The following is a 26,919-nucleotide window of genomic DNA, read 5'->3' on the forward strand; positions in this document are numbered from 1 at the left end:
TTGCTGCAAGGGTGATCCTTCGATGTGTACCAAGAGCAAATTTTTATCACAAGAAGTCGCAATGGCCAGTTGAACTGACGGATAAAACTCTGTTAGGATGCAAATCGAGTGAAGTTGTAGGATGTGTGAAAATTGGGAGGCAGAGAAAATGAAATTACAACAAGTGCCGTATTTCAACGATTCTCGAGCTGAAAGCATACTTCATGGAGTACATGAAGCTGAGCAACAACCAACTCTTCGCAGGATCCACTAATGCCATCAGCATTGCTGTGCAAAGAAACCAATTGTGAGTCATGATGTAAAAAATTTAATTTTGTTGAATATGCTTATCTGAGGATTGCAGAACCAGCCCTCACAGAAGAATGAAGAGAAATCCCCCACGGAGGGGACCTTGTGACCATCGAAAGCTATATTCAACCAACTAACAATGTCACTATCTCTCTATTTACTTGGCTTCCAGTTTCAAGAAATGAAACACCCTGCCAATCTGAAGTTCTGAACCTACTAGCTATAACATGAACCTGATTGGAAACTACTTCATTCAATGATGACTTTTGATTCTTATTGAGCTACTGAGATATCTTTCACCTTCTCAGTAGCCTAATTCTATAAAGCAAAATACTAAAGACCACTTGCCACTAATGAGTGAACTCACCATCTGCAACAAAATGCAGGACATTACTACACGAGAATGCGAGCTTACTAAGTTGGTGTTTGAGAAGATGTTGGCCACAGCGTGCATTGTTCTTCTCACTCTCCTTGTGATAATGCAGCATTTTTACGGGCCTACAATTGAGTGGATTAATATGTGAGACAAAGCTGGCTTTTCTAATGGAAAAAAAAATTAATAACGAATACAATCATAGCAAGTATGGAGATAACAAGCTCAGGAGTCAGGAGGAGGCTTTTCCAAAAGAATAACAAATGATCTCAGAAATTATAATAGCCAAAACAGGTCACGTACAAGTGAAAGCAATACATGAGAGAAATCCACCAAGCTAGAATGTGTGTCATGCAATATACAATACAGTATATGGGGTGATGTAAAAGAAGTTTAGCAACAAGCACAGCAAACTAATCATCAAATGGAACTAAGATTTTAACTTCTATCTTCATGTTATAGTTACCGTGTTGGTGACCTTACTCGGTGACCTGAGTAAAATTCATTCAGTTAGGGGTGGGCACGGGACGAGATAGGACGGGACGGGGCTCATCCCACGTCTCGTCCCACTCTTTTGAATCGGGACAGGACGAGGGTTTTTAAGAATGCATCCCACTCGGGATTAATCCCGGTTGGGACGGGACGGGATCGGGACAAATCTCACCTTACTATGAAGTTAAATAAAAACATATATTTTTACTTTTTCATTAACAAAGTAACATTCAATAATGAAATTTTAACTAAAAAAATACATATTATGTTCAAAATATTATAATTTACCATTATTATTTGAGTTGATATAATTTTGGAGTTATTAAGAACATAAATTAGTTTCATTTTGATACAAATATATAAGAATTTTTAAGTTTTCATTAAAGGTGGGACGAGACGGGACGAATCGGGATAGAAATTATTCGTCTCACGTCCCATCCCACTATTATGAAATGGGACGGGATTGGGAAGGGACGAAAATTTTTAGACCTCCGTCATGTCGCGTCCCGAAATTGGGATTGGGATTTCTATTTTTTATGCCCACCCATACATTCAGTGGTATTGAAGTTTTTTCTTGACCAAGAACGAGACTTTAACTATTAGAACAGTGCAATAGTGGTCTATAATCTATATAATGTATGTGACAACTACAGAGCTATCACTAAAACTAGATTACAACACTGGTCAAGAATCACGATTAAAACAGAAAAAGACCCACTTGTGTGGTAAAAGGACTCAATTGGCAGGGCTTTATGTTGACAGACAAAGTACCATATCTACATTAAGAGAATATATAACTGAGTTCTTCCCTGTCAAGTATATCAAAAGTCAGCTTAAATATTCTTGAAATAAACCAAAGATCAGATAACAGCAGCATATGTGGTGTCAGTGTAAGTGTATATTGTCTTGGCAATCGGCATAAATATCACTCTACCCGGAAAACCCCAAATCAGTAGAATATCAAGCAATGCATCCAAACATGACGAGGATATATGCAAAGTTAGTTAGTGAGACGCTAAAAATAATATGAGCTTCATACCTCATACTCACATTCTTTGTTTTAGATCAATCTGAAGTTAAGTAAAATAGAAGGCCTGAAGCCCCTGTATTTCTGGGTAAAGTTCTCTCTGAGTAATGAAACTGATGAGGCAAATCAGCATGTAGTCTGCTAAATTCAGCCAAATGTACAAATTTCCTTGTTGGTCACAGATCAACATCTCAAATTAAACATCAATCAACCCTTAAGAGTTGGTCAAGATCACAAGCTAAGGTAGCAATTTTTTTCGCAATCCACTAAATGTTAGATATAGGTGGCATTTGAAATCATCATAGGAAAGTAATTGACCACAGATAAACGCGATCAATGAAGGAAAAGGATGGCTATAGTCAGATAGGTTGGACATGCAGGATAAGCTATCTTCTTGATTTGAAGTATGATTTAGCGAAACATTTTATGCATCATAGCCAACATAATCAGAAAACAGGAGGAACTGTAATTTATAGAGATTTGAAAATATGACAGATACTGACCTCCATGATTCCATGAACAAAGATTTTTCTGCAACCACGTCATGTGCCTTCGATTTTCCAGCTGCATAATTTTGGTTTTGACATCAAAAGGATGATTTCTTTATTCATTTTCCCCATCAATGAGAAATATACGAACCATACCTTTTTGGGTACCAACATCTTTGGTTCATCTGGCTCACATGGCATGAATCGTGCTACTTTTCCTTTGAGAATGTCTTCGTTCATTTGGCTGTGACAGTGTTGTTCATGTATACTAGAAAAAGTACCACATTAGTGCTGAGTCTATGTTCAGAAATCAGAAGTGACTTGTTTATCTACATGACAAAGTTTCTACCTTCCATCAACAGTGAGAATTATTGACAGCCATATTCCGTAAATTGCCAAACATCAAAGCATGGTAAACATTATAGCAACTTACAAGAAATGAAAATTCAAATTCATTCATTCTCAAGTCTCTAGTAGCCAAGAGAATTCTTGCCCTTATCCGAGTAGCTAAGTAAGACATCCAAAAGATTATGCTAAAATCTTTGTAGATATCATGACACAAGTGTTTCACTATGGTAATCCTTAGTCCTATCCAAGATGTAAGGCTACCACAGGACAATCTAATTTGCATAAAAGAACATGAGAAGAAACACCAACACCAACTTGACACAATCAGGTAGAATCCCAGAAGATAATTAGATATAAGTTGACAAAAAATTCTGAATAAAGCAAAGCAAATCATGTGTGATGTCTATGACAGTAAAAAGGCCAATATTCTTTGAACAGTAGATCATATGAATACAAGAAAGCAAAGGAAGGCATCTTCAGAATGGGGTTCAATCCAGCTCACAAAACTTGAAATCTATTAGTGAATCTTCACAGTTGAATATGCGCATTCTATGCTAAAGATATATACACATAAAAGTTCTGACACTGTTGTATCTTTCTGTTTTGATTCCCATGTATCTATTAAAAACAAAAGTAATGTGGTGGGTAATACATTCTGAATTTATATATCATATTATATGCATACCAAGAGCAAATATTTAATCACGGTATAAACTATAAATATATACAAATATGCATATTTCCAATGAAAACTTCTGGTAAACAAAATCACAAACAATGATGAACATTGCTGGAGTAAAAGAAAATTTAAGGGTTCATCATTTGGGGAACCAACAGACAGAAATCTGTAGAAGATTGCGCTAATTATTTGTTCAAAATTTGAATTAAAGGATACAATAATCATGAAGGATCTTTACTTTTGTTCCATAAAGCCTGAATTATGCATAGTCCATGGCAACGCTAATCACAGTCCACCTTCAAACCACAATCACCAGATAATATCAACCCCAATATTTTATAAAGTATGAGAAGCATCAATAGTTTTCACAAAAAAGTTGTTCTTTCCTAGTATCTCCAATCCTTATCCAACTTTAATTCAAACACAAGTATTGTAACGAAGAAATTTTATTTTTCAACCCTAACATGAGGCACCATGCTACTTATTATAGGCTGCCCCGATACCAGAATTACTCGGGTGAAGTGGATAATTTCCTAGTGAAAATATAGTTCATGGGTAAAAGATAACCTCCCTGAACCATGCTTGCACTTTTCGTTAGACAGTTCCTTCCTAAAACACCAGTCTAAACAAGTCTGAATACTATCTATTACTGCATGACCATTTAGCAACAGAAAATAGACCACATCAGCTAGAGTACTTGGTCACAATTCTCATCTTACACAATTGTGCAAGTTGCACTTTTTTCTTCATGCTTCAAGCCATAAAAGCATAATGAACTTAGTACTTGTGGTGCGTCACAACTCACAGAGACTCACAACCACCAGTATGTACAACTATACACATAACAGTACTACAGCCAATCTCGACCACAACTAGTCTTGAGGGCTACACAAGTCCACGAGACTGTGGTCATGGTCAATAATCAACCAAGCTAAGGCAGTTTCCAAATGATTCCAGCATATTAAATTGTGTCACAGACTCACAGTACTATATAGAATTCATGCTTCAATGACAAATCTGAAAGATGCAGGCAAAAACCAAAACGACACAAAAACATAAGCAAAAGCCAGAGACCCTACAAGCCATGATTTCAGAATCTCCTTATCCGACCCTTTTCGAAAGACACTGACCCCATTTCGGTTTTTGTTTATGATCAAAGCAAACCAACCAACCGCCCACAAAGGCCCTACACAGGATCGCAGAATTGAATGAAATAGACTAAAAGAAGAAGAAGAAGATAAGCAACACACAAATTAGGTTAAAGCTACATCTTGATAAATTAAAAGTAACATAGGAAGAGGGAATAAGGCCCCGAATTTTACAAAAGGGTGGATTCGGCTCCTATTCCCTCTTTTCCTCAAACTGCAAAGGACTCTCACTCTGACCTGATTTTCTAACATCCTTTTGCATTTCATGAAATTTAAACAGCAAAAAAGAGAGAAATTGAAATTTAAATTAAAGTAGACGTTCCCAGCAGAACAAACCACCAACAACAATACTCATAAGGGAATGCTAAGACTGACTGATCGACTCCTCAAGCGCAGCAATATGACCACTGCTCCTCACCAGCATTCGCAGCACCGGAATCAGCAACAATGTCATAATCATCCTCACTGCAATAGTACAAACCATGGTTGTTCATTGCAGTCAGGCAACAAGACGAAGGTGCAGCCAGATACGGCATGTTGTGGAACGAGTGTGCCAGGCTGGTGGCCAAAGCCGAATTCGCCATTCCATCTTCATCTACCTCACCGCACTCCTCGGCACGGTGCTTCAGCGTCTCGAACATGAGCTCGGGCTCGTGCTGCATCACACGAAGGACATCCGCACAAGACGGCCCAGGCACAGCCCTCGTAACCGCAAAGCTGTAAGGACCATCGCTCTGAGAGACCCGAACAACGCTCGGACCTCCAAACAGGTTGTGGACGCCTCCAAGTGCCTCCTCATAAGCCCCGCCCAAGAACATCCCCAAATAGTACCGCCCACCAGAACCATTCCCTTCCAATTCATGAAGGGGCAAGCTAGACTCACCGCCAATGAACTTATTGATCTTCCCGTCACTATCACAGGTCAAGTCCGACAACACACCCCTCACCGCCGGCCTTTGATCAAGCCGGTGAATTGGGACAATAGGGAAAAGCTGCCCAATGCCCCAGAAATCGGGAATTGAAGTGAAAACAGAGAGATTCACATTGTACGTCCGAACCGGATCAGATGCTCCAATTGCTTTCGAGACCAAGTCAAATAACCCATCAACAGTGGCCAACTGCTCCATACCCAGACACCCATCCTTGAATTGTTCAACACACCGTTGCTTCAGCTGATCCGCATACATCAAACAAGCCTCATGCTCGCCCCGGATCGCCGCAGCCGAAAGGTTCCGGTAATCGGCACGAGCTTCCTCCGTAAGCCCCTCAATGAAATACTGAAGCGCAAAGGCAGACATGGAAGGAGCAACATCACAAGCACTAGTAGCAGACACAGCCTCGAATATCAAAACAGAGTGATGAGACACAATGGCTCTCCCACTCTCGCTGCAAATCACAGGGTGCTTCACTGACCTCCGGTCACAAACATACCTAATCGCTCCAACAACAGCCATTGCATACTCCTCAAGCCCATAGCTAACCGAAATCTCCGAGTCGCTCGACTTCGTCCCATCATAATCAATCCCCAAACCACCTCCAATGTCTATAACCTTCATCTCCGCACCGAGCCTCACCAACTCACAATAGATCTGCGCCGCCTCGGACACACCATCAGCGAGCAGAGCAGTCGTCGGAATTTGAGACCCGATATGGAAATGCAGGAACTGAAAGCAATCAAGCATGCCTACTCCCTCGAGCTTCTTCACCACCCGCAGAATCTGAACGGTGGTTAACCCGAACTTCCCTTTCTCGCCGGAAGTCGACCCGAAATGGCCGGAATGCTTGGTTCTGAGCTTGGCGCGGACGCCGACAACTGGACGAACCCCGAGCTTCTTGCTCAACTCAATCACCAAATCCAGCTCTTCCTCCTGCTCCAGAACAATCACCGAGTTCAGTTCCAGCTTCCTCGCCATCAGAGCAAGCGAGATGTACTCAAAGTCTTTGAATCCATTGCACACAAGTAGCGCCTCGGCGTTGCCTTTGCACAAGCAGCTCATGGCTAGGAGGAGCTCCGGCTTCGACCCGGCTTCGAGCCCGAACCGGAAGGGCTTCCCGAACCGGACAATGTCCTCCACGACGAACCGGTCCTGGTTGCATTTCACCGGGTAGACTCCCTGGTAGTGGGACCCGTAGTCCTGCGACTGGATCGCGAAATCGAAAGCTCCCTGGAGAGATTCGAGCCGGTTTTTCAGCACGTCGGGGAATCGAACAATGAGAGGGAGCTGCAACCCGAGCCCGGATTCGGATTTCGGATCCGAAACCTTCTTCACAATCTTGAGCAAGTCAATCTCCTGGTGAGGCATGGTGCCGGAGCCGTACGGCCGGACGGACACGTTGCCGGAGGAGTTGACCGTGAAGTAGGGGCCACCCCAGGCATCGATGCGGTAGAGGTCGTTGGATAGAGAGGTGGACCAGGCGGCGGCGGCGGTGGTGGTGGTTGCCGGAAATACGCCGGAAAATGGGACCGGCGCGGTAAGAGTGCTATCCCCGGCGAAAGCGTAGGTGGGAGGAGCCACGGCAGCGTCCACGCAACAAGCCAAGGCAGGCATCTCTTCCGCGACGATCTAAATAAAAAGAATGAAAGAAGAGAAGAAAAAATAAAATAGGGAAAGGAAGGAAAAAACAAAAAACGGTTAGGGTTTGATTTGTGTGAGTTTGTAGAGAATGGGGGCTTTAGAACCCGCCGAGGCCGGAGCCCCGGCTACCCCCTCAAAGGAAGCAGTAAAGGGCTCTATCGAATCGGGTCACCACCCCACTTTCACCCTCAAACGGCTCCGATATCCCCACACCGAAACTTCAGGAGAAGATTTCCTGAACAGAAAACTCTGGGGATTCTGTGGTGCTGAACGGACGGTCAAGGTTTAATCTGAGCCGACCATGCAGTTCATGCAGATCTGAGGAGGGTGGTGGGGGCTTTGTTCTGGGGGTTTCAAAGAAAGAAGAAATGGAAAACGAGATAATTATCAACTGGAAATTCTCTGTGAGAGAGATTGAGTTGGCTTCAAATTTGTGAAGAGGAAGAAGAAGAAGATGGGTGACGAATGTGGAACTGGCGAGAATTGCATGAGAGCCCAGGTGGCTTTATATAGGAGGTTCTGGTGGGGACCTGCTGGCTAGTCGGGCCATGAGGTGGGGGCCTTGTATTGATTTGGGCTAAACGAACAAATATCAGAGCTTATTTAATTGTTTTTCTTTCAACTTCTCGCGAGAGATTCCGATCAGGAAGAGTGTGGTAGCTAGCAGCGTCGAGTTGCCGCGTGGCATGGTTCTGTGGTGGGACCGCTTCTGGTCGCATCTCCCAAGGCCCCCTCTTTCTCTCCAGATTCCGACTTACGTGGCGATAAATTGGGGGTTAGGTTTGTAAATATCGCGAGTGGCGGTATTTTATTAGGAAGCTAGCTGGAAGTTTCGCGCGTTGAAGATCTGGGTTTGCTGTTGGCTACCGTTTCCGGCTATAGAGGTTAAGCTTCGGTGGCCTTTTCTGCCATTCAGGGAAAACAGAGACTTTTCTGCCATTCAGGGAAAACAGAGACTTTTCTGCCATTCAGGGAAAACAGAGAAGGTCACGTGCTGGTCACTGACTAGATAGGCTGGATTGCGCGGCCAGGAGGTCGCGGATGAATCATTCTTTTCCGCGATAAAAAAGGAGCAGCAAATTTCATGCATATGATGCTTCCCTTCAATTTAGGAAAATGGGCTGGATGGAGTTTTAGAGTTTTTAAATATTTTGTAATAGAAAGTTTCTTTTTCTTTTTCTTTTTGAAGGGGGAAAAACAATTCTGTTAAAAGTTTCTTTTTATAAATTGTCTTAAATGAAATTAAATATTTAATTTATAATTATCTTATAGAAGAAAATTTGTGAGATAAGTTAAAAGGTTCATACCTCAAATCATTTCTGATAAGAAGTAGATCTAAATTGGTCTCATTATCTGATTTCATCTTTTATCATTGGGAGAAAAATCTGTTAGAGTTCTTCCATATAAGACTCCTCATTTGTTCATTGTCATTTCATGATTTCCTCTTTTCATTTTGAAGAGAAATCAAGTTCTGATATTTCCATCTCATTCCATTTTAAATGAGACATCGGTTTAGAGTTCATAACTCCTCATTTCATTTCTCTTTGGCCAATTTATTATTTCTTCATTCATTTTAAATAGATTTATTGTCAATGGTCAAGATCCGATTTTTTCATCTTTCATTTGAAGAAGAGATATGTTTAGAGGTTTTGTTTTAACCTCATCATTTTCGATGTTGGTTCCAATCAAATTTGTTCCCTTCTAGTAAGAAGGCCTCGGTCATATCCCGATTTGGCTTCAGGGGAGCAATTTTTGAGCAATCAACCATTTGAGGAAGCAATTGCTCTGTTTTTTTGGAATGACATTGCTGCACTAAAATCGAAATTGGGATTGACTCCGACCTTTGAATCTAGTTATGTAAAAAGATACATAAACTAGACACAGAGAGCTTTCCCGACATATGTGGTTAAGGGTCTCAGGTTGTTAGAGCAGAAAATGGGAGCCATCCAAAGTGGACAGACAGAGCTGCCATAATTTGTTTCATTTATTCCCATCCACCCTCTCATCCATAACTTCTTTAACCATACTTGGAGATTTTGGTCAATCTCGGCTGTCGTTTTTCTTTCAGCCTTCGCTTGATGGGAGAGTATTGGAGCATAGGAGCATATTAGAGCATTAGGCAGAGCTGCAAGTGGCAGACATGGTTGTGCAGGCATAGCTGCAATGATGCAAGGCAAGGTGTGAGAGTAAAGTGTGAATAATACGAAATGTGTTATTCAAGCTACATTTAATGTTGAATCATGGCTGATTGAAGACTTCACATTCTGCATTAATTTCAGCATTAATTGTTGAATGAATACTTCACATTCTGCATTAATTTCAGCATTAATTGCTTATTCAAGACTTCTCATTCGCTTAGCTTGTTAAATAGGCAGAAATGTTGCTCTTCGGTGTTAAAAGGAAAAATTGTTTCTTTCGAACTAGTTTCATTCTCTTTGTTCTTCTGTCTTCATTCTTCAAAAAAGAAGATGAAAAAACTCAGAAGAGAGAGAAGAAATTGTAGAATCCAGTAGGTAAGCTCTTCCCCAAAATAAATTATTTGTGAATTCTGATTATTGTTTTTCCTCCACCAGAGATTTGTGATGTTGGCGCTGATAAGGATGATGATGTTGATTCGATAATGGAATCGATGGCCTTCAATTGGATAAGGATGATATGATGATGAATCTGATGTTAATTTGATATAAAAGAAAGTCGCAAAAGAAGACTGGATATGGTTTGAAGAAGATGAGAGTGGAGAGAGAGAGAGAGAGAGAGAGAGAGAGAGAGAGAGAGAGTAATAAGAGGAAGAATGAATATTTAACAGGGTGAGGCTACGGTAGTTCTATCAGAAGCAAAACTGGAGAATAAATATATTGTTTGTACAATATGTCATAAGAGTGCATGGTGCTCTAGTGGTTGGTGGAAGAGTTTATGTATGAGAGGTGAAGGGTTTAAACTCTATCTCTTGCAATTATTTTGTGTATATTGACATTGTACTTGTACGTATTCATATACGGTCGGTTCGGTTTACCAACACTATACTCATACATATACCACAGCCGAGCCAACTAAAGAGTTTCTGTACGGTTGAGCTGAGCCGAAGTATCAGTAGGCTGAAAATTCAGCTCATTTCGGTTCGCACAGACTCGAAATTTGGATTTTGTTTTTGGTCGAAGGCTCGAAATTTGGATAGTTTGGCAATTTCGGCCCAAATTGCCAACCCTAGATGATCTAATAACGAATTATGGGATAATTGTAAGGAGCTTGAGTGGAGGCCAATTGCGTTAGATGTTGACAACTTTTGTTGTAGTTGTATACTTTTATTGTGGTAGTGATGAAGTTGGCGGCAATGTCATTGGTAATTGTCAGTGTGACGTAGGGTTGTAGTAATGGCGAAGTGGTGAGATTAAGGTCTACTACAATAGCATGTGATATCATTTTCATTTTTTCTAGAGTGTGTAAATGTTTTATACTGTAACTATGTTAATCTAAATCAAACTTAATATTAGGGCTGGACTCGGTGCCAACGGTTCGGTTTATGACACTAACTGAAAACCGACACCGAACTCTCGGTTTCATGTTTTCTAAAATCAAAACCGAAAAATATATATAGAAACCGTGGTTTCGGTTAACCTATAATTCAGTTCGGTTTCGTTTCGGTTATAAACCTAATATCTTTATTGACATTTTCGTACTTGATTAATGAAAATAAAAAGATTAAAATGAATGAGTAAGCTAAAAGTTCAATACTTTAATTAAGTTACATTCACCAAATAAATAATTCATAACTCAAATATTAAATAAACAAAAACATTGTACTTTGCTGAAACACATCAACTTAACCAAAATAAATATTAAACCGCATGAGCTTCATCACCAGACTTGTCTAACATGAGGATTAGTTGACAAAAACCCTCAAGTATTACATTAGATCTCTGCATGCATGATTGTACACATACAAAAAAATCAAAATCACATATTACCTTGTACAAAATCACATATCTCTACATGTATATATTTATTACCAAATATATTCGCATAACACCCCATTATATATATTCACCCAATACAAGCTATAGCATTACCTCCCAATTCTCTGTTGCTGAAGGTTGATTGGCTTGATTTAATTAGCCAATTGAAGTCTCTCAACTTTTGAAAAAGCATAACAAAGAAAATGATGTTAGTAAAATAAGTTGGCAAAACAAAGCAAATGATGTTAGTAAAATAAGTTAGCAAAATATAAAATGTTGGTACTAAAGCTATAATTTTTTTAGTTTCTTACTAGCCTCAACTTCCTCACACTCCATGTATAGCTCAAGAACTTCCTGACTTGAAATTGTAAAGACACAATTTTTTTTAGCTCTTAGCCAATCATAGCAGCAAACCAATGCATCAACCATTTTAGGAGTCAAAGAACTCCTAAATAGATTAAAGAAACTAAACCTATTTGCAATTAAACAATCGATTGATACTTGTCTTTCATGATCAAACTAAACTAAAGTATCATTGTATCCAACCCAGTTCTTAGTTAATTGATATGCTATATAAAACAAGAAATATATTAATAGATCAATCTAAACTAGTAAAGTAAAGTGACTAAAGTCAATAAACATCAAATAGAACTGGGTAGTGGGCACAATACCTTGCTTTGGAACTCGATTGAATGGGAAGTTTTGCGTCTGAGAGGAAAAGCGAAGAGGCTGAAGAAGAAAAGAGGCAGAAGATTAGGTTTATAGATAACCGACATTATATATTATCGATACCATAATATATAAATATTAGTTCGGTTCGGTTTCCATCAGTTTTTTGAAAGCAGTAACCGATAACCCGCACCAATTACTCGGTTCGGTTCAGTTTCCAGCACTGATGCGGCAGTTCTTTCCGGTTTCGGTTTCTCGATTTCGGTGTGGTTCGATTATGGCCGGTTTCAGTTTTTTCGGTGTCAGAAAGTCCTGCCCTACTGAATATTCTAAAAAAAAAAACTCAAAACTTATATGTCTCGAGCAAAGAAGAACAACAACCTCTCTTTTCCATTTGTTTTTCTTTGTCCAGAGCGCCCAATCATCTTTCACCGGCCTCCGTTGTATGCTGACACCATGGGTTGCTGCCGGACATAGAATTGTAGATATGGTCTTGTTGGAGTTATAAAAGGTAGTGTGGAATGGTTATTAACAGTGTATATGTAGGCTTCTCGAGAGCAACAATGATGGCTATTGTGAGGAAGGTGAGAGGACATTTAGAACGTATGACGACTTGTTTTAGGGCGAGTATGAATGGCCTAACTCGTTGTTGAATCATAAATGTTTTTCTTGGTGGCACCATTACAACAACCTAATATTAGATTTGAGAAATTTGATATGTGTTTGGGTAAATCATCTTCGCTTCTTTCTTGTGGTGTTGCAAACTTAGAGTGGTGATGTTAATGGTGTTGTTGTTGGTGGCAGGGATTCAAGTCCGGCGTTTTTTTAGAAGGTGTCAGTGTGTCTACTATTCTACTACTTGGGTGGGATCATTTGGGTTTTGGGCCTCCACCTAAGTCTTTTCATCTTTTCTCCGGCTATGATGTTGAATCTACCCCAACAGTGAGTTACGCTTGGTCATACAATATGTTGGGCTTGTTTTGTGTTTTTTATTTTTTGTTTTGTGTTACAGAGGAATGTAATAAGCATCAAAATAGGGAGATACATCATCTTTATTCATTGATAAGGAGACCTTTATATAGGCATTACAATGAGTATCATGTAAATAAGGGATTATATATTCTTCCTTAACTAGACTAACATATACTAATTATGAAAAGATACAATAGAAGATTATGGAGAGTAATTCTCCTACAACACTCCCCCTTGTATCGCAATCCTAATGTGTCATGGTGCAATATTGTTGCCTCGGTAAAAAACTTATCAAGCAAAACAAAAACATCTTAGGTAAAATAAAAAGTTTGGTCGAAGATAAAAAAACACAATGCACCAACTACAGTTGAAAATAATATGTGGTATAGACTTCCCCTGAAATCTGCAAAACAACTTCCCATGAACGGTAACTCAATCTTGGAGTTTAGATAAATAGCGTAAACGAACGCTCTTCACATTCTTCAAAAGTAGTAATGGGTCAATGACTTGAATATCAAATCTCACCAAACATTCTTAAATCAAATATGTACATTTATCCAGAAATGGATCAAAAGAAAGAGAATTGCATAACAACTTAAAACAAGAGTTTGCAATGAAAATTAGATTCACACGTGGTATGACCTTTATGCACTTAACCAGTCACAACTTCTTTGATGCAGTAGATCTAAATAAACCGTTAAAATGTATGGAATATTGACACCCGTAGCTTTCTATTGATATATGGTTCACAACTTAGTTCATTCTGAGCTGATCACAAAGCTTCGTCGAAGTTGACTCATCTACAGTTTCTGGACAGATCCGTACTATTTTACTAAAACAAATATAACTCACTTACTATAATATATATGATCAAATAGTTAGTGTTCTTGGAAAGTAGACACATAGATATTTCCAATAGTAATAAATTAATCATTATCCAATGAGTGAGCTTCCCTATAAGTCTCATGGAAGTTGACCGATGAATCTAGGCAGATTCTGATATCGCTTCATTAAAGTGTATTTTGTGTTGAGATATAGGATTTGATGTTATAAATGTGTTGTGATCAAGCATTGACATATGTGTAGGCACACTCAGCCATCATCTGGATCTTATGAGATGTCAAGTCAAGTATATTACACAAGTACATGCATACACATATCGTACTTATGTATGAAGAGTTTCATCTCTTAAGACTTATCGTCGTTCATACGGCGGAAACATGTCAACTCATGACTTCAACTGATTTATGGAATACTCGTAGGCATTAGTTTAACATCTTTATTTCCCTTAGTCAATTGATAAAATCATTAATAATGGTCATCACTTTCGAGACCTAGTATTCTCAAGATCCTTTCATTCTAAGTATAGTTGCATGCAATATTGCATATCCCCAGATAGTTTTGGATAAATTACTTATGTGTAATGAGAGCCCTAGCTATAAGTTGTAACCACTTAATTGTTGCTCCTACTCATCAATTCTACAGAATGACATGGGGTTAGAGGATGTTCAACATCTATCTCATGCAATAAAAAGTCTTCAAAGTGAATTCTCATGCACTATCCAGTCTAATAGACTTAATTGGATGGTCAAGGTGGTGAGCCATGAGTTTTAAGCAATGAGCTTCGAAATTGTAGCATTTGGCTCTTAGTTCATTAAGGGTTCATCATACTTCATTTTAATATCCCTACCTTAATTAATTTAATACGCTCCGTGGTCTGGAGGCACTTGAATTAGGTTTAAACCAATTATATTCATGATTTTTATCTACATCTCTTAACTTAGTCCCAACAGAGATGATCTATAACCACAAGCTGCAAATTAAATTCTTTTGGAAACCACTTAACTGACAAGGTAATTGAGTGCAACGATATCCATTATGAGAAAAAAAAACCATCTCATATTTGATTCCAGGGTGTTTTGTTATAGAGTTTGCGCCATAAGGTGAGTTTAAACTCTTCTCTTTCTCACTACGCCTAACAAAGATATAATCGATAGGATTTATATATGCGATGTTGGCATTACCTGACCAATTACCTATATCTTTGTTAAAATTGGATCATACGGCTTTCCAGGCGGTAGACGGGCGACCAGTCACTTACAACCTTACGCAACTCCACCTAATCCGGTCGAATAGCACTTTCCATGTAGGCCAATATACAATGTTGGAATTTTGCTTCAATATAGTATGCATGGTTCGACATCAAACTCATTCAACATCATCATTATTCGAGATATCTCATTTGGATTGGTATTGACATTGAGGCGTCCCCCAATGATAACCATCATCTAAGAAAACAGACAAGTGAGTATCATTGATCATAGATCAAGTTGTGGCATAACTCGCATTCAACAAGTATTATCAAACCAAGTGGTCTCTCTACACTTTCGTGAGAACCACGACCTAATGCACCATATACCACATTTTTGGAGTCACCACGTCACCAGCAAATAGTGACTACGTGTCCATTTGTTAGACATCAATCCTTACAGGCATAATTGTAGCATATATATCTAATCTCGTCACTTTAATTTATGGGACTCATTAGAAACATGATGAGGCTTAGTGGGACAAACCACGGCAAAACCAAGTCGTTTAACTTGAACAAACCTATTTTTCTCTCCCCCTAACGACAGGGAGACTCGCTCATCAAAAGTGACTAAACGAGATCGCCTGTTAAGGTCTTTATAAGCGGACATAGGTAGAAGTTCATTTTTTATTCAAAGACAAAATTCAACATCAAATAACTCATCATTATGCGCTTATGAAGGCACAATTTGGCAGATAATATATATATACAATAAAATGTTAACATAATTTGTTAACAAACATGCATATTGTTAGACTTGAAACATTAAATGCGAATTGTTACAACCGTAACATCAATGAGAGGGGTATAAATGGATACCGTAAAACAAGACACGCTACAAGCCGTAGCTTATAGTTCCATAAAACAATTTGGTTTATTGTGTGAAGCATGAGACCGATCAATATATATGGGTCCCAATATAGATGTCGGTTGAACCATGAACACATCATTAACCAATACCGAACCTCTGTTTTACACTTTCTTGAATAGTTCACTGACTTTCCAAACCCCAAATTCTACGAAATTTTAGAAGCAAGTAAACATGGGTGTTAGGAATCCAATGCCACCACCAGCCTCACTACCGGAACCAGTCGGAAAGACACCGAACCGGCCAAAATACTCGCCGGAGGTCAATGACCACTTGTGTCGAGCGGTTCACCATGTTCCATGTCTCCACATGGGCTCAATTTTTGTGAGTAGGTAGCCTTAGATGTTAGGAATCAGTGGCTGCAAGTAGCACCCCCAGACCACCGAAAAGTATGTGAACCGGTCCTCACAATGACAAGTCCACAATATGGAAATCCTAAACTTTTAGGTTTTTCCGACTTTTAGTCATTGTTTGGGTGCTCCATAACATCAACGTGTTATGGCTTGAGTTTAAACATGAAATATGTATTACCACAATATATTTTATTCTCAAAGTGAATCATGATAAGCCGATCTAGGCTTCCATCTTATATATCATTCTCTTTAGTGTAGGAGGGTGTATGTCACTCCTAAACTTTGCTAAAGAATAAACTTGAATGTTGAGCGTAGTTAATTAAGGATCATAGGGGGTTATGCACTTGTTAACGCATAGATTACGTCTCCTTTATATCAGAGGAATTATCTTGATCCGTATAACATTTTTGCTCAAAATAGCTTATACGAATCACCGATTCATTAAACCGAATCATAGTAACGCGAAATGATATAATTCACACTATTTCGACTAATAAGATGCACTCCATCATTAGAAGTGATGCATAAGAACTCTTTTCACAATGAGTTTCGAGGTGATAAATGTTGGCACAAATATTGCCTTCAAGTAGCTTATTGTCTCACCAGTTTAGTCATGGTTCGTTGTTAATTCATCAACATAGACAACTACTATGGCAAAACTAATTCATATGTTTAATTGTTCTCTTGATCCATAAAAACATGTGACTTGAATCATAACATCATTAGACATTTAAACTTTAGCTTTAAACCACTATTTGATTTTATATGATGACATAGGCATTGTTGTCACAATGGATTAAAAACACTATATCCATAAATAATTTTAAGTTGTTTTAGATATGCACTCAATGTCTCTTAAACATATTCATATACAAGAATGTAGAGACAAAAATCTTAGGTCAAGATAAATAAATATCACAATATAAAGCTCAGCAAGTGCAATAAAGTAGTTATGAATGACCGTCAAACGTTACTTAAGAGTTTTAGGACCCTTAAACGGCATTCATGAGTGATTTTGACATGCTAATATCATCCATATACACTATATATCCAAATACAATTATCAGTGTTGCTTTGATATACCCAAAAGGGTTGCTGGCGTCAAAATATAGAGCCAAAAGGCTAGGAGTTCGTGAGGGGGCCATGCAGGGGACTGCGGAGGCCTTGCGAGGGTCTTGCGGGGGGCTATACAAGGGTACTCAGGGGGCTGCAGGGGGTGTTGGATGCCTAGGGCCCGAGACAAGAGGTCGGCCAATTTTTTATGCCATTAGGAGTAAAAGTGGACAGCGGACAGAATATCTTGGCGATACTACTAGGGCCGTAACTCGCGAACCTGTTATAGTTTGCCACTTATCTTTTACGAGCATTAGTTCAATTCGAACTTTGTGAAAACATCACAATATTTTAAAACAATGGAATATATAGTGCATTAAATGACGTGTAACACTACAAATCATCACCAAAATAAGGTGGAACCATGTCATAACAAGACATAAATCAAGGCTTCATCATGCCAACGAGGCATAAATATGCTACAACAAGAATTGTTTGTTCGAAATAAAGCCGAGAGCAAATGCTCATGGCTCGGAGTCCTTCGGCGTTTTGCAATGCCAGTTTGCAAAGTTTTGATCAAAATCAATAGATGATGACCTAATCCGCCAAAGATTATGGAGAACCGAAACATATGTATAATAACAATATCAAAGATCATATAAGTATGCATTGCGCCACACAAAGATCGTGTAACTCTGACTTATGCCACAATTAAAATCGTGTACTTATGTAGGTAGTGCCATATAGAATGTAATACGTTACATTACATTAACATATTTCTTTTGGTAATGAAAGCATAATTTCACCGAGACATTCTCGTATGTTCGTTTACTTGAACTTCATGAGAATTTTATAGCCAACAATTGTATTGAGATCTTGACCATGAACCAATTAAAAATGTATTGACTAAGTAACATTAGTCAGATAAATTTGGGAATAAACGGATATGTAGTCATTCAGACTATTAACCGAAGCATTTATGTTTCATTGTTTTCTTCTAATAATCGCAATGTATAATTGTTTTTGTAATCCGTGTAATAGTGAGAAGTATTATTATGTTCTTCCATATAATAAGTGTCTTGTTTCAAGAACTTCGCATATCTCACTGTTGTATATTTTGACCATATTGTTTCTGTTTTTCCATGAAACAATGTTGCACCAAAGGAAATTAATCCGGACCAAATGCATAAACACATCCAACATGAAAATGCCAAATTTCAGGCGCATGTTGCAATCAACAAGATGGAAGATTTATTAGTATCAAAATCTGATACAACTTCCAAGTACTGAATTGTAGGTCAAGTCTCAAAGTGTGGTAACTCAATTCAATTATAGCCGTGACAAATTCCATCACAATGGTATACGTGACAATTTTCGTAACAAACCAATGGTATAAGCGACAATTTACGTCGTAACCCGATGTTTGTTCCATTTTTTTCAAACATGTAGCTACACACAACGGCTACGGATGGTAATAACGGCACTCCCAGCCACTCCGAAAACTCAATACCAGGGGAATCATATCCATGTATACCACCCAATAAGTGAAAGAATCGAGTTAAAAAGGAAAATTGAAGTTGAAAGACAAAATTCAGAGGAATTTAAATTGTATGAAAGCAGCAATATTAATTAAAACATACTTGGTTGTTTGCCAAATATACAACGTATATGTGTTGATCTTGCTTGATTTCCACGATCATGCTTGAATCCACAAATACGTCGCAAAGTGACTCTCACCATTCGATTTTGTATTGTAATTTTTTACCTGGAGAAAACATTACCATGCCCCTTTTACCAATTTACCCGAGAGGTAAGAAATACCTCAAAACCAGTTGGGTCAGATTTGTGAAGACCAAACCGGATTAGGATCGGATCCAGCAGCACTGCGTCGTCGAGTGTGACGCTACAAGAGGATGTCGCCAAGCTGGGATTTCAGCCTTGGAGATCGGCGCTACGGCGTGCTCAGGGGCGCCAAATGACGTTGACGTCATCGCTGTATCGCCATTGTTCTGGGTTGTGAGAGCATGCGTGCGTGGCAACGCTAGGGTTCGTGCAAGCGAGCACGAGAATGACATCGACTGGCAGAGGAAGCTTGATCAAGACAGATGAGAGGAGGGGTGCCCAGAAACGATTTCTAGGTGCCAAGTTAACGATTTCTAGGTGCCAAGTTCTTCTTTTTTTTTTCTTCATCTTTTCTGCAATTTTTTTTTCAGTCATCTTTTGCCAAATATTTTCATGGCAGAATGAATTTTTCCGTCTTCTTTTGCCGAATTATTTTCATGGCAAAAGAAATTTTTTTTTTTTCAGAAATTAGGGTTCTAGATTTAAGAATTCATGGTTAGAACTACGTGCTGATAATGTGTTACAAATGAATGTAATACGCATCAAAATAGAGAGAAACATCATCTTTATTCATTGATAAAGAGATATTTATATATGCATTACATTGAGTATCTCGTATAATAAATGATTATATATCATTCCTTATTTAGATTAACATATATTAATTAAGACAAGATACACCGTAAGATTACAGAGAGTAATTCTCTTACAACATTTTGTTCATTTTAATTACTTTCTTTTCATGTAGTTGAATCTGTTTTATGGACTTCATTTTTGTCATGGATTTAAGTTTTTTTCTTTTGAACCTTACATCGAAACTACTCTATTGCAAAAATAAAATGACTTTAGGATTTAGATTTCTCTACTTAATTAATGCACCTAGGGGCTTATAATTTTTGAATGTAACGAACTAATGATGAGGGGAAAACAATTCCAACAAAAGAGGGAAAAGGAAAATTAGGAAGTTAGAGAACAAATCAAGGAAAGCATTGATTTGATGATTGCAACCTTAATAATGGGGAGTTGGGACCATAATGGAGGTAGAAGAGATTATATCGCGAGTATAAATGAATAAAACAAACAAAATGTGGCAAAGGCAGCCTCCCTCCTAACCTTATCCGCCTCTCTCTCCCAACCCTATTCCTATTTTCCTGACGCGCATCCGACGCGTAAATAAAATATTAATTTTTTAGTGCACTAAAAATCTAAAATGTAGACACCTTTCAAAAAAAATTCGAAAGAAAAAGAAAAGTTTAATAAAAATTTGGGTTCGTGTGGGTTGGGGGTGGTATCTAGGTCAGGCGCTCACCGCATGGCCCGTCAAATTAGTTGCGACGCCAGGGCTTGCGTGTAAAAGGGGTGACGTTACCAAAGTGCCCTTTATCTCTTTGAGACCTCTCCTCGAGATTTTCTTTAGGATCATGGGGGGCTCTACAAATCCCTGCCATCATCGGCTGCCTCACCTTCCCAGATAATGCCTCCTTCAGGGGTTGGTGTTCTTGATCTTTTACTTAGTGTGGTTCACAATTTTCAACAAAATAGAACTTAGCCAAAACCCTAACGTTTCAATCAGGGAAACTCAAGTTGGAATTTACCACCTTTTTAGTCTCATGGTGTGCTAGGAAACGTGTCTTTCTTTTGAATCCAGGATGATTTTTCGTTTTGGTCGAAAGAATCTAAACACGTTATTTGGTGTTATGTTATGAACTTATCTGGTTTTCAAATACATATTATTATTATTATTATTATTATTTAAATCTCGTTGAGTAAAAGTAAATGTTTGTTTGTAAGAATAGTCTGCACTTACGTAAGTGAAAGGGTTATGAATTGAACTCACGAAATAATAACAAGATTATTAATGAGTGGTATCATACTGTGATTGGTGTTGGAGCAATTTAGCTTCCTAGAAAAAGCGAGACAAAAGGAAGACCAAGTAGACCCTTGCTAAAGTCCATAAGTAAGGAGCCAGAAATGGAATAGGATGGAGAAAGACATGACATATAGACACTATAGTCTTCTTTTACCCGCAACTCACTCATATGTGACTATTTGACTTGAGGGACTTTTCTTGAATCATGTCACATGGGAACCTTAGACTTTTCGTGACCTAAAAACCACCTTAATTAGACCATCTAATTCCCCTCGTCCCCAGCTCCCCATTTTAATATAATTGATTCATGTCGTCTAAACTTCTCCCGCCGAATATTCGCTTAATGACCCCCTTCTGCCCCTTTAATTATAATATGTGTGAGGGCTTTTTAGTCAAATGGTCAACTGTCGACAGATACCAACGGCTATGAAAACATGGAATCTTGGATGTGTTCTGAGGATTGGTCACTTTTTTTATGTTTTCTTGAGCCATTCCTATAACGTAACGTGTTGAGGGGAGATAGCATCATGAACCAAGATCTACTTTGGATCTAAATGTTTTGGCAAAAATACTTGTAAATTATATAATCTAATCATTGGAGCAATAGGCACCTCTAGGGGACTAGGGTTTCATGACTAGTTGTGTTTTCGTGAGGACGATCGATATCGGTGCTGAAGACATCATTCAGTTTAGACATTTTACATTTGTGATTAGTCTAGCGAAAAGATTGATCTCACCAACATTATTTACAAGTTGAATACGCTTTTCTATGCCACCATAAAAGAAGGCGTGAATTGAGACCGATAGTTAGGTACAAAATGAAATTAGCTTTAAACAACTTCAGAAAATAATTTAGTATCTTAATAAACCGTGAAATCTAACTCATTCCTATTTCAATCTTGGTTGCCTACAAGACCACTTTAATTTTCATAAGTTAGAGAGCATTTTTTTTATTGATTAAGAAAGCATGGTCACAACTCACAACTCAAAAGAGTAAGAAAAGAGTTCGACCTCCGTACTTAGGCACTGGTTAAGGAAACCCACCTCAAAGGCTCAAATGGTGTAATTAGTTACTGGTTAGATTGATTAGAATTGCACTCAAAGGTCATTACATTGATTATATATGTAAGTAAATAAGTACCCGTTTTGCACATGGTCACAAATAGGTCGTCATGTTTCGGATTCTTATGTTAGTTATGTTAGGTATATTTCATCTTCAATGATAATAAGATAAAATAAAGTGACTCAGTCAAATAACTGGAGCATACGTAGGATTATATGGGTTCATTATTGTTTTAAACAAATGAAGTGAGTCGAGTTCGGTTCCTCACAAAAAATTTTTTTATGCAGAAAAGAAGTTAAAGAAAGAAATGCACGATTGTTGCGGCTTATTGTCACACATAATTGAGCATTATCATGAATTAAGGGGAGGACATGTGTTGGGGGATAGACCAAATTAAGTTGTATTATCTTGTTCTTATAGTTTATGAAGAATAATTAGAAGATTGATTGGACCATATTATACAACTTTTTATCCAGCAACGAGACTTGGATGTTGACGAGGGTACGTTTCTTCAAAAACGGTGACCGCATTCTTAATGCAAAACCAATTATCATAAAGGAACACAACTACACAAGCACAATGAGTTTGGAGCTATTGTTGGCACTTGATATAATACGACCCCTAAAATAAGTGTCTCTCGTTGTTTTGGCACAACATGTGCAACCAACAACTTAAGCTATCCAACTTCGCTAGCTCCCCATTATACTTTTAAGCTAACATGCTATGTTGTGGTTGTATAAACACTATAAATCGTTAACTTATTTGGCTAAGAATCTCTAAATTTTATGGTTTATTTATATATTATGCAACAATTTCATACGCATGAATTGAATCATATATAAAATTCAGATTTCGAGTACCACAAACATTAAAAATTCTTATCATGACATGCTTTTCCGGCATGAGGCACCAAACCACGAACCTATAGCTGAAGACTTGCAACTGATTGGTAAACTATATATATATATATATATATATATATATATATATTCTATATGGAATCCTTGACGTATTTTCTCGATCCCAATAGCTTAATTAGGTCAGATTCTAAATTAGGTTTTTTGTCACTATATGCACGGGGTTGTGGCTCTTGCATAAATTCTTAGTAATTTAATGAGTGAAAGGGCAAAGTTGAATCCCTATCTAGTATCGCCGTATTGGACTTGGCTTTGATTCTTGCTCTACCTTTGCATCTCACTTTCTAATATCTTATTACCTACGTACACTCACTTTTGCCCCAAAGAAAGACAATATATCAGCACAATTCAGATGCATATGTAACCGAACTGTATGGTATACAGAGTCAGCTATGGTTTAAATGAATATACTGATCGAGTTGATTAAACTCGCTAATATGTTTCTTAACGAGTTCTAGCTAGTTCGAATTTGTGGCACAAGCTTAAACTATTTGACTCGAGCATCGATCAGAAACTGGGGCGCGAACTGAATAAAACGTAGATTTAACTATTGACACTGAGTCGATCGAGTTGATTTTTATACCGTGAATGGATTACGAGGACGATATAACTTTACTGATCGATCATATGATTAGACATTAACTGTGATTCATGTTAAATAAAGTGCGTGAATGTTTGGATAAACAACATGCAAAGTAATTAAAAGGTAGCATTAACTTAATACATGGGCATATATGGTTTCTCACGTAGTTCATTAGGATCAGAATGCACATGGAAGCATATATACATCACCATCTATAGCTAGCAACTAAAATTTAACCAACTCTCGACACCTAGCAACGTTGCGTAGGCTTATCTCCATTAATGTGCAATCCACCATGCATGCCATATCATTGATGATTCTTGTCACTTAAGTCGTCGTATAGTCGCAACTGATTAAGTTCGTTTATTTGTTTAAATTAACTAATTAACAAATGTGTCTGATAGAGTAAGCAAGCCGAGGCTACGTGATTGGATTCGATAAGAGAAGATGAATAAGAAGCAGAAAAGAATATACATGTTAGAGCATTTTATATACATAGTTAAAAATAGCATTTAACTAAATAATATCATTGTTATATTTCAACACTAATAACTATTTTTAAGTTAATTTAATTTTCAACACATAAATATAGTTTAGCTAAAGTTATTTTCTCTTTCCTCTGTAGCTATATTTGACTATAATTTTTAGCTAAAGCTAAATATAACTTTTAAATAACTAGTCTGATGAAGATAAAAATTATCAAACATTTTGTTAAAAAGTCAATTTTTTTCAAAATAACTAGTCTTTTGAAGATGCCCTAAATCGTCTAAATTTTAAGAACTTACGTATGCATAATGCATTCAGACTTAACTATAATACATTAGTGGCAAAATCAACTCGCACCGAATGCTGAACAAGGCTGGATCTGAAATTTCAAGACCTAAAGCGGATTATAAAATAGTGTCATCTAGTACAAAAAAAAGGATAAATAATCTAAAAGTTTAAAACAACAATTGCAAAACAACCAAAATTCATAATGTACGTACGAATACAAGAAAAATATGAAATAACATCAATCTTCTTGAAATTATGAGAGATTTAGTCTAGATAAAGCGAGGGAGAAAGTTATAACATAATAAATGTCATGGAAGAGAAAATTTTGATCGAGCAACCAAACCATTAATTAAGAAAGTTGTGAAAAATTCTCTATATAAATATATAGACATATAAATTATCTATATATATAGAGGATCAAGAGAAGAAGTCCGCAAGTGCGGACATCGCCGCTTCCGGCCGTCGGTGACGCGTAACGACGACGCGGATGGTGCCTGCCGTGCAACCCCCTCCCGGCCAGAGCTCCATTGTCAGCCCATGACGGCTGGAATCTGCAAATTTCTTATAAACTTGAATTTTATGGAAATTTGTAGATTTCGACCGTCGTGCGCAGACGATGGAGCTCCGGCTGGGATAGACAGGAGCGTCGACACCTTCTGCGCCATTGTTGTGTGTCGCCGGTTGCCGGAAGCAGCGACGTCTGCACTCGATCCCCCATATATACATATATAATGGGCAAGAAAGTGGTGCTTGAGGCGGCGGTTGGTGCGGCCTCACCCCAGGTCCGAGCATGATGCTGGATCATGATACCTAATTGTACAAAAAGGGAGAAAACAATATTCATCCAAATTCAGAAATCCATATTCTAAGAACATTTGAATTAACTAAAAAATCATATTCCATATTTCTTATACAAATTATGATATAAGTTCAAGCCAAAAAATTAGTAGACCTAAAACTGATTAAGTAATTAATGCTAAATGTCAAAAATACCATTATTTTTGTGAAAGTTACTAATCTGCCACTCTCATATCTAACAAGTTTCTCTCTCTTTTTTTTTTTAGTTTTTTTTTCTAGCAATTTTATGTTTTTTGAACAAACCACCGATAATTTGGAGGTGAGTTAAGATAAAGTTGTTCCTCATAGACTTTCATTTAAGTATCATATTGTATATTTTTTGAGAAATTTTGTATTTCAAAATTTGTTTACCACAAAAACCACAGTAGGAACTAGTTTTTCAATCAACAGTAGCAGTTAGATTCATAGTCGATAGTAGCATGTACATTCTCAGTCGACAGTAGTAAGTGTCTTCCAAGTCGACAGTAGCAATTGTCTTCCAAGTTGACAGTAGCAAGTAGCTTCCAAGTCGATGGTAGCAGTTAGTTTCATAGTCGATAGTAGCAACTAGTTTCATAATTGATAGTAACAGATAGCCTCCTAGTCGACAATAACACATTTCTAATTGGAAGTAGCACGTAGCTTCTTAGTAGACAATAATAGATATACATATAGATGTGACATGTGGTATTTAGAATAAATTTTAAATTCTCTTACAATGAAAATGGGGAAAAAACATATGACATGTGATAACTTGTCATCATATTACGTTTATTTGTAACTTTTAGTCATAATTTATTCTATTAAATTAGAAAGTAAGTTTTTTATAAACCAAATTGTTGTATGTTATTATTAGTAGTTTATTAAGAATTATATTACAAATTTAGGCAAGTAGATGTAGTATATTATACACTATTAGGGCTTATACAATTTTCACGTTCAACTATATCATCATATCCTCTCTCTCTCTCTCTCTCTCCAGACGACCTAATATTTTCAGGTCACTGATCGACTCATGGCTAATGAATACAAGTTACTACCTACTATGTACCCACTCCTTTATGGATTGGATATGGCGCCATTAAAATGCTTATCGCAACTATGTCTATTTGTTCCCTTTATTGCATGAATCATATCTCATGTTGAGCAAATTTTCCATACTTTCCAATCGGTAACCAATCAAGATAAAACTAAAGTTTGGTGCATCAATCGTCTAGTACGTTAGTGGTTGCAGAAGAACAAGTCTTATATGATTGGTCATCTTCTACAATCCAAGAATACAATGTATGGCCTAAAACCTAACTTGGGTATACTATGCAATCAATCAGCTAGAAACCGAGTCAGATCGAATTGGTCACTCCATCTCCGGTAGCTGCATTATTAATTGGCCAGAATCACAAACCTCCTACAATTTTTATTGCCCACCTACACGTTACGCCGCATGCAATATCCATTAAGTTAGGCCATACTTGTCAATTGTCATTCTCTCACTCTTTATTTATTTCCGTTCTTTGATTAATACAAAGGGTGTGGATGCAGATCTGAGTAAAGCCCATTCATCTTCCGCCTCGAGTCAAATTCGACGCCAAAAGAAACGAGGGCCTGTGTCAAGGTGACCTCGCTCGTTGATGGTGGTCCGATGACTCCGATCAATATA

The 26,919-nt window shown here is 37.8% G+C and overlaps 1 protein-coding gene across 1 annotated transcript; it reads right to left on the reverse strand.

Moving 5' to 3' along the window:
- Positions 1-4,922: 4,922 nt before the first annotated feature.
- LOC126784588 (arginine decarboxylase) lies at positions 4,923-7,897 on the reverse strand. The gene has a single exon (XM_050510057.1). It carries the CDS (start codon positions 7,390-7,392, stop codon positions 5,230-5,232), a length of 2,163 nt encoding a protein of 720 aa, XP_050366014.1. The 5' UTR covers positions 7,393-7,897; the 3' UTR covers positions 4,923-5,229.
- Between the last annotated feature and the right edge of the window lie 19,022 nt (positions 7,898-26,919).

This window comes from Argentina anserina, chromosome 2, assembly GCF_933775445.1.
Source record: "Argentina anserina chromosome 2, drPotAnse1.1, whole genome shotgun sequence".
NCBI lineage: Eukaryota > Viridiplantae > Streptophyta > Magnoliopsida > Rosales > Rosaceae > Argentina > Argentina anserina.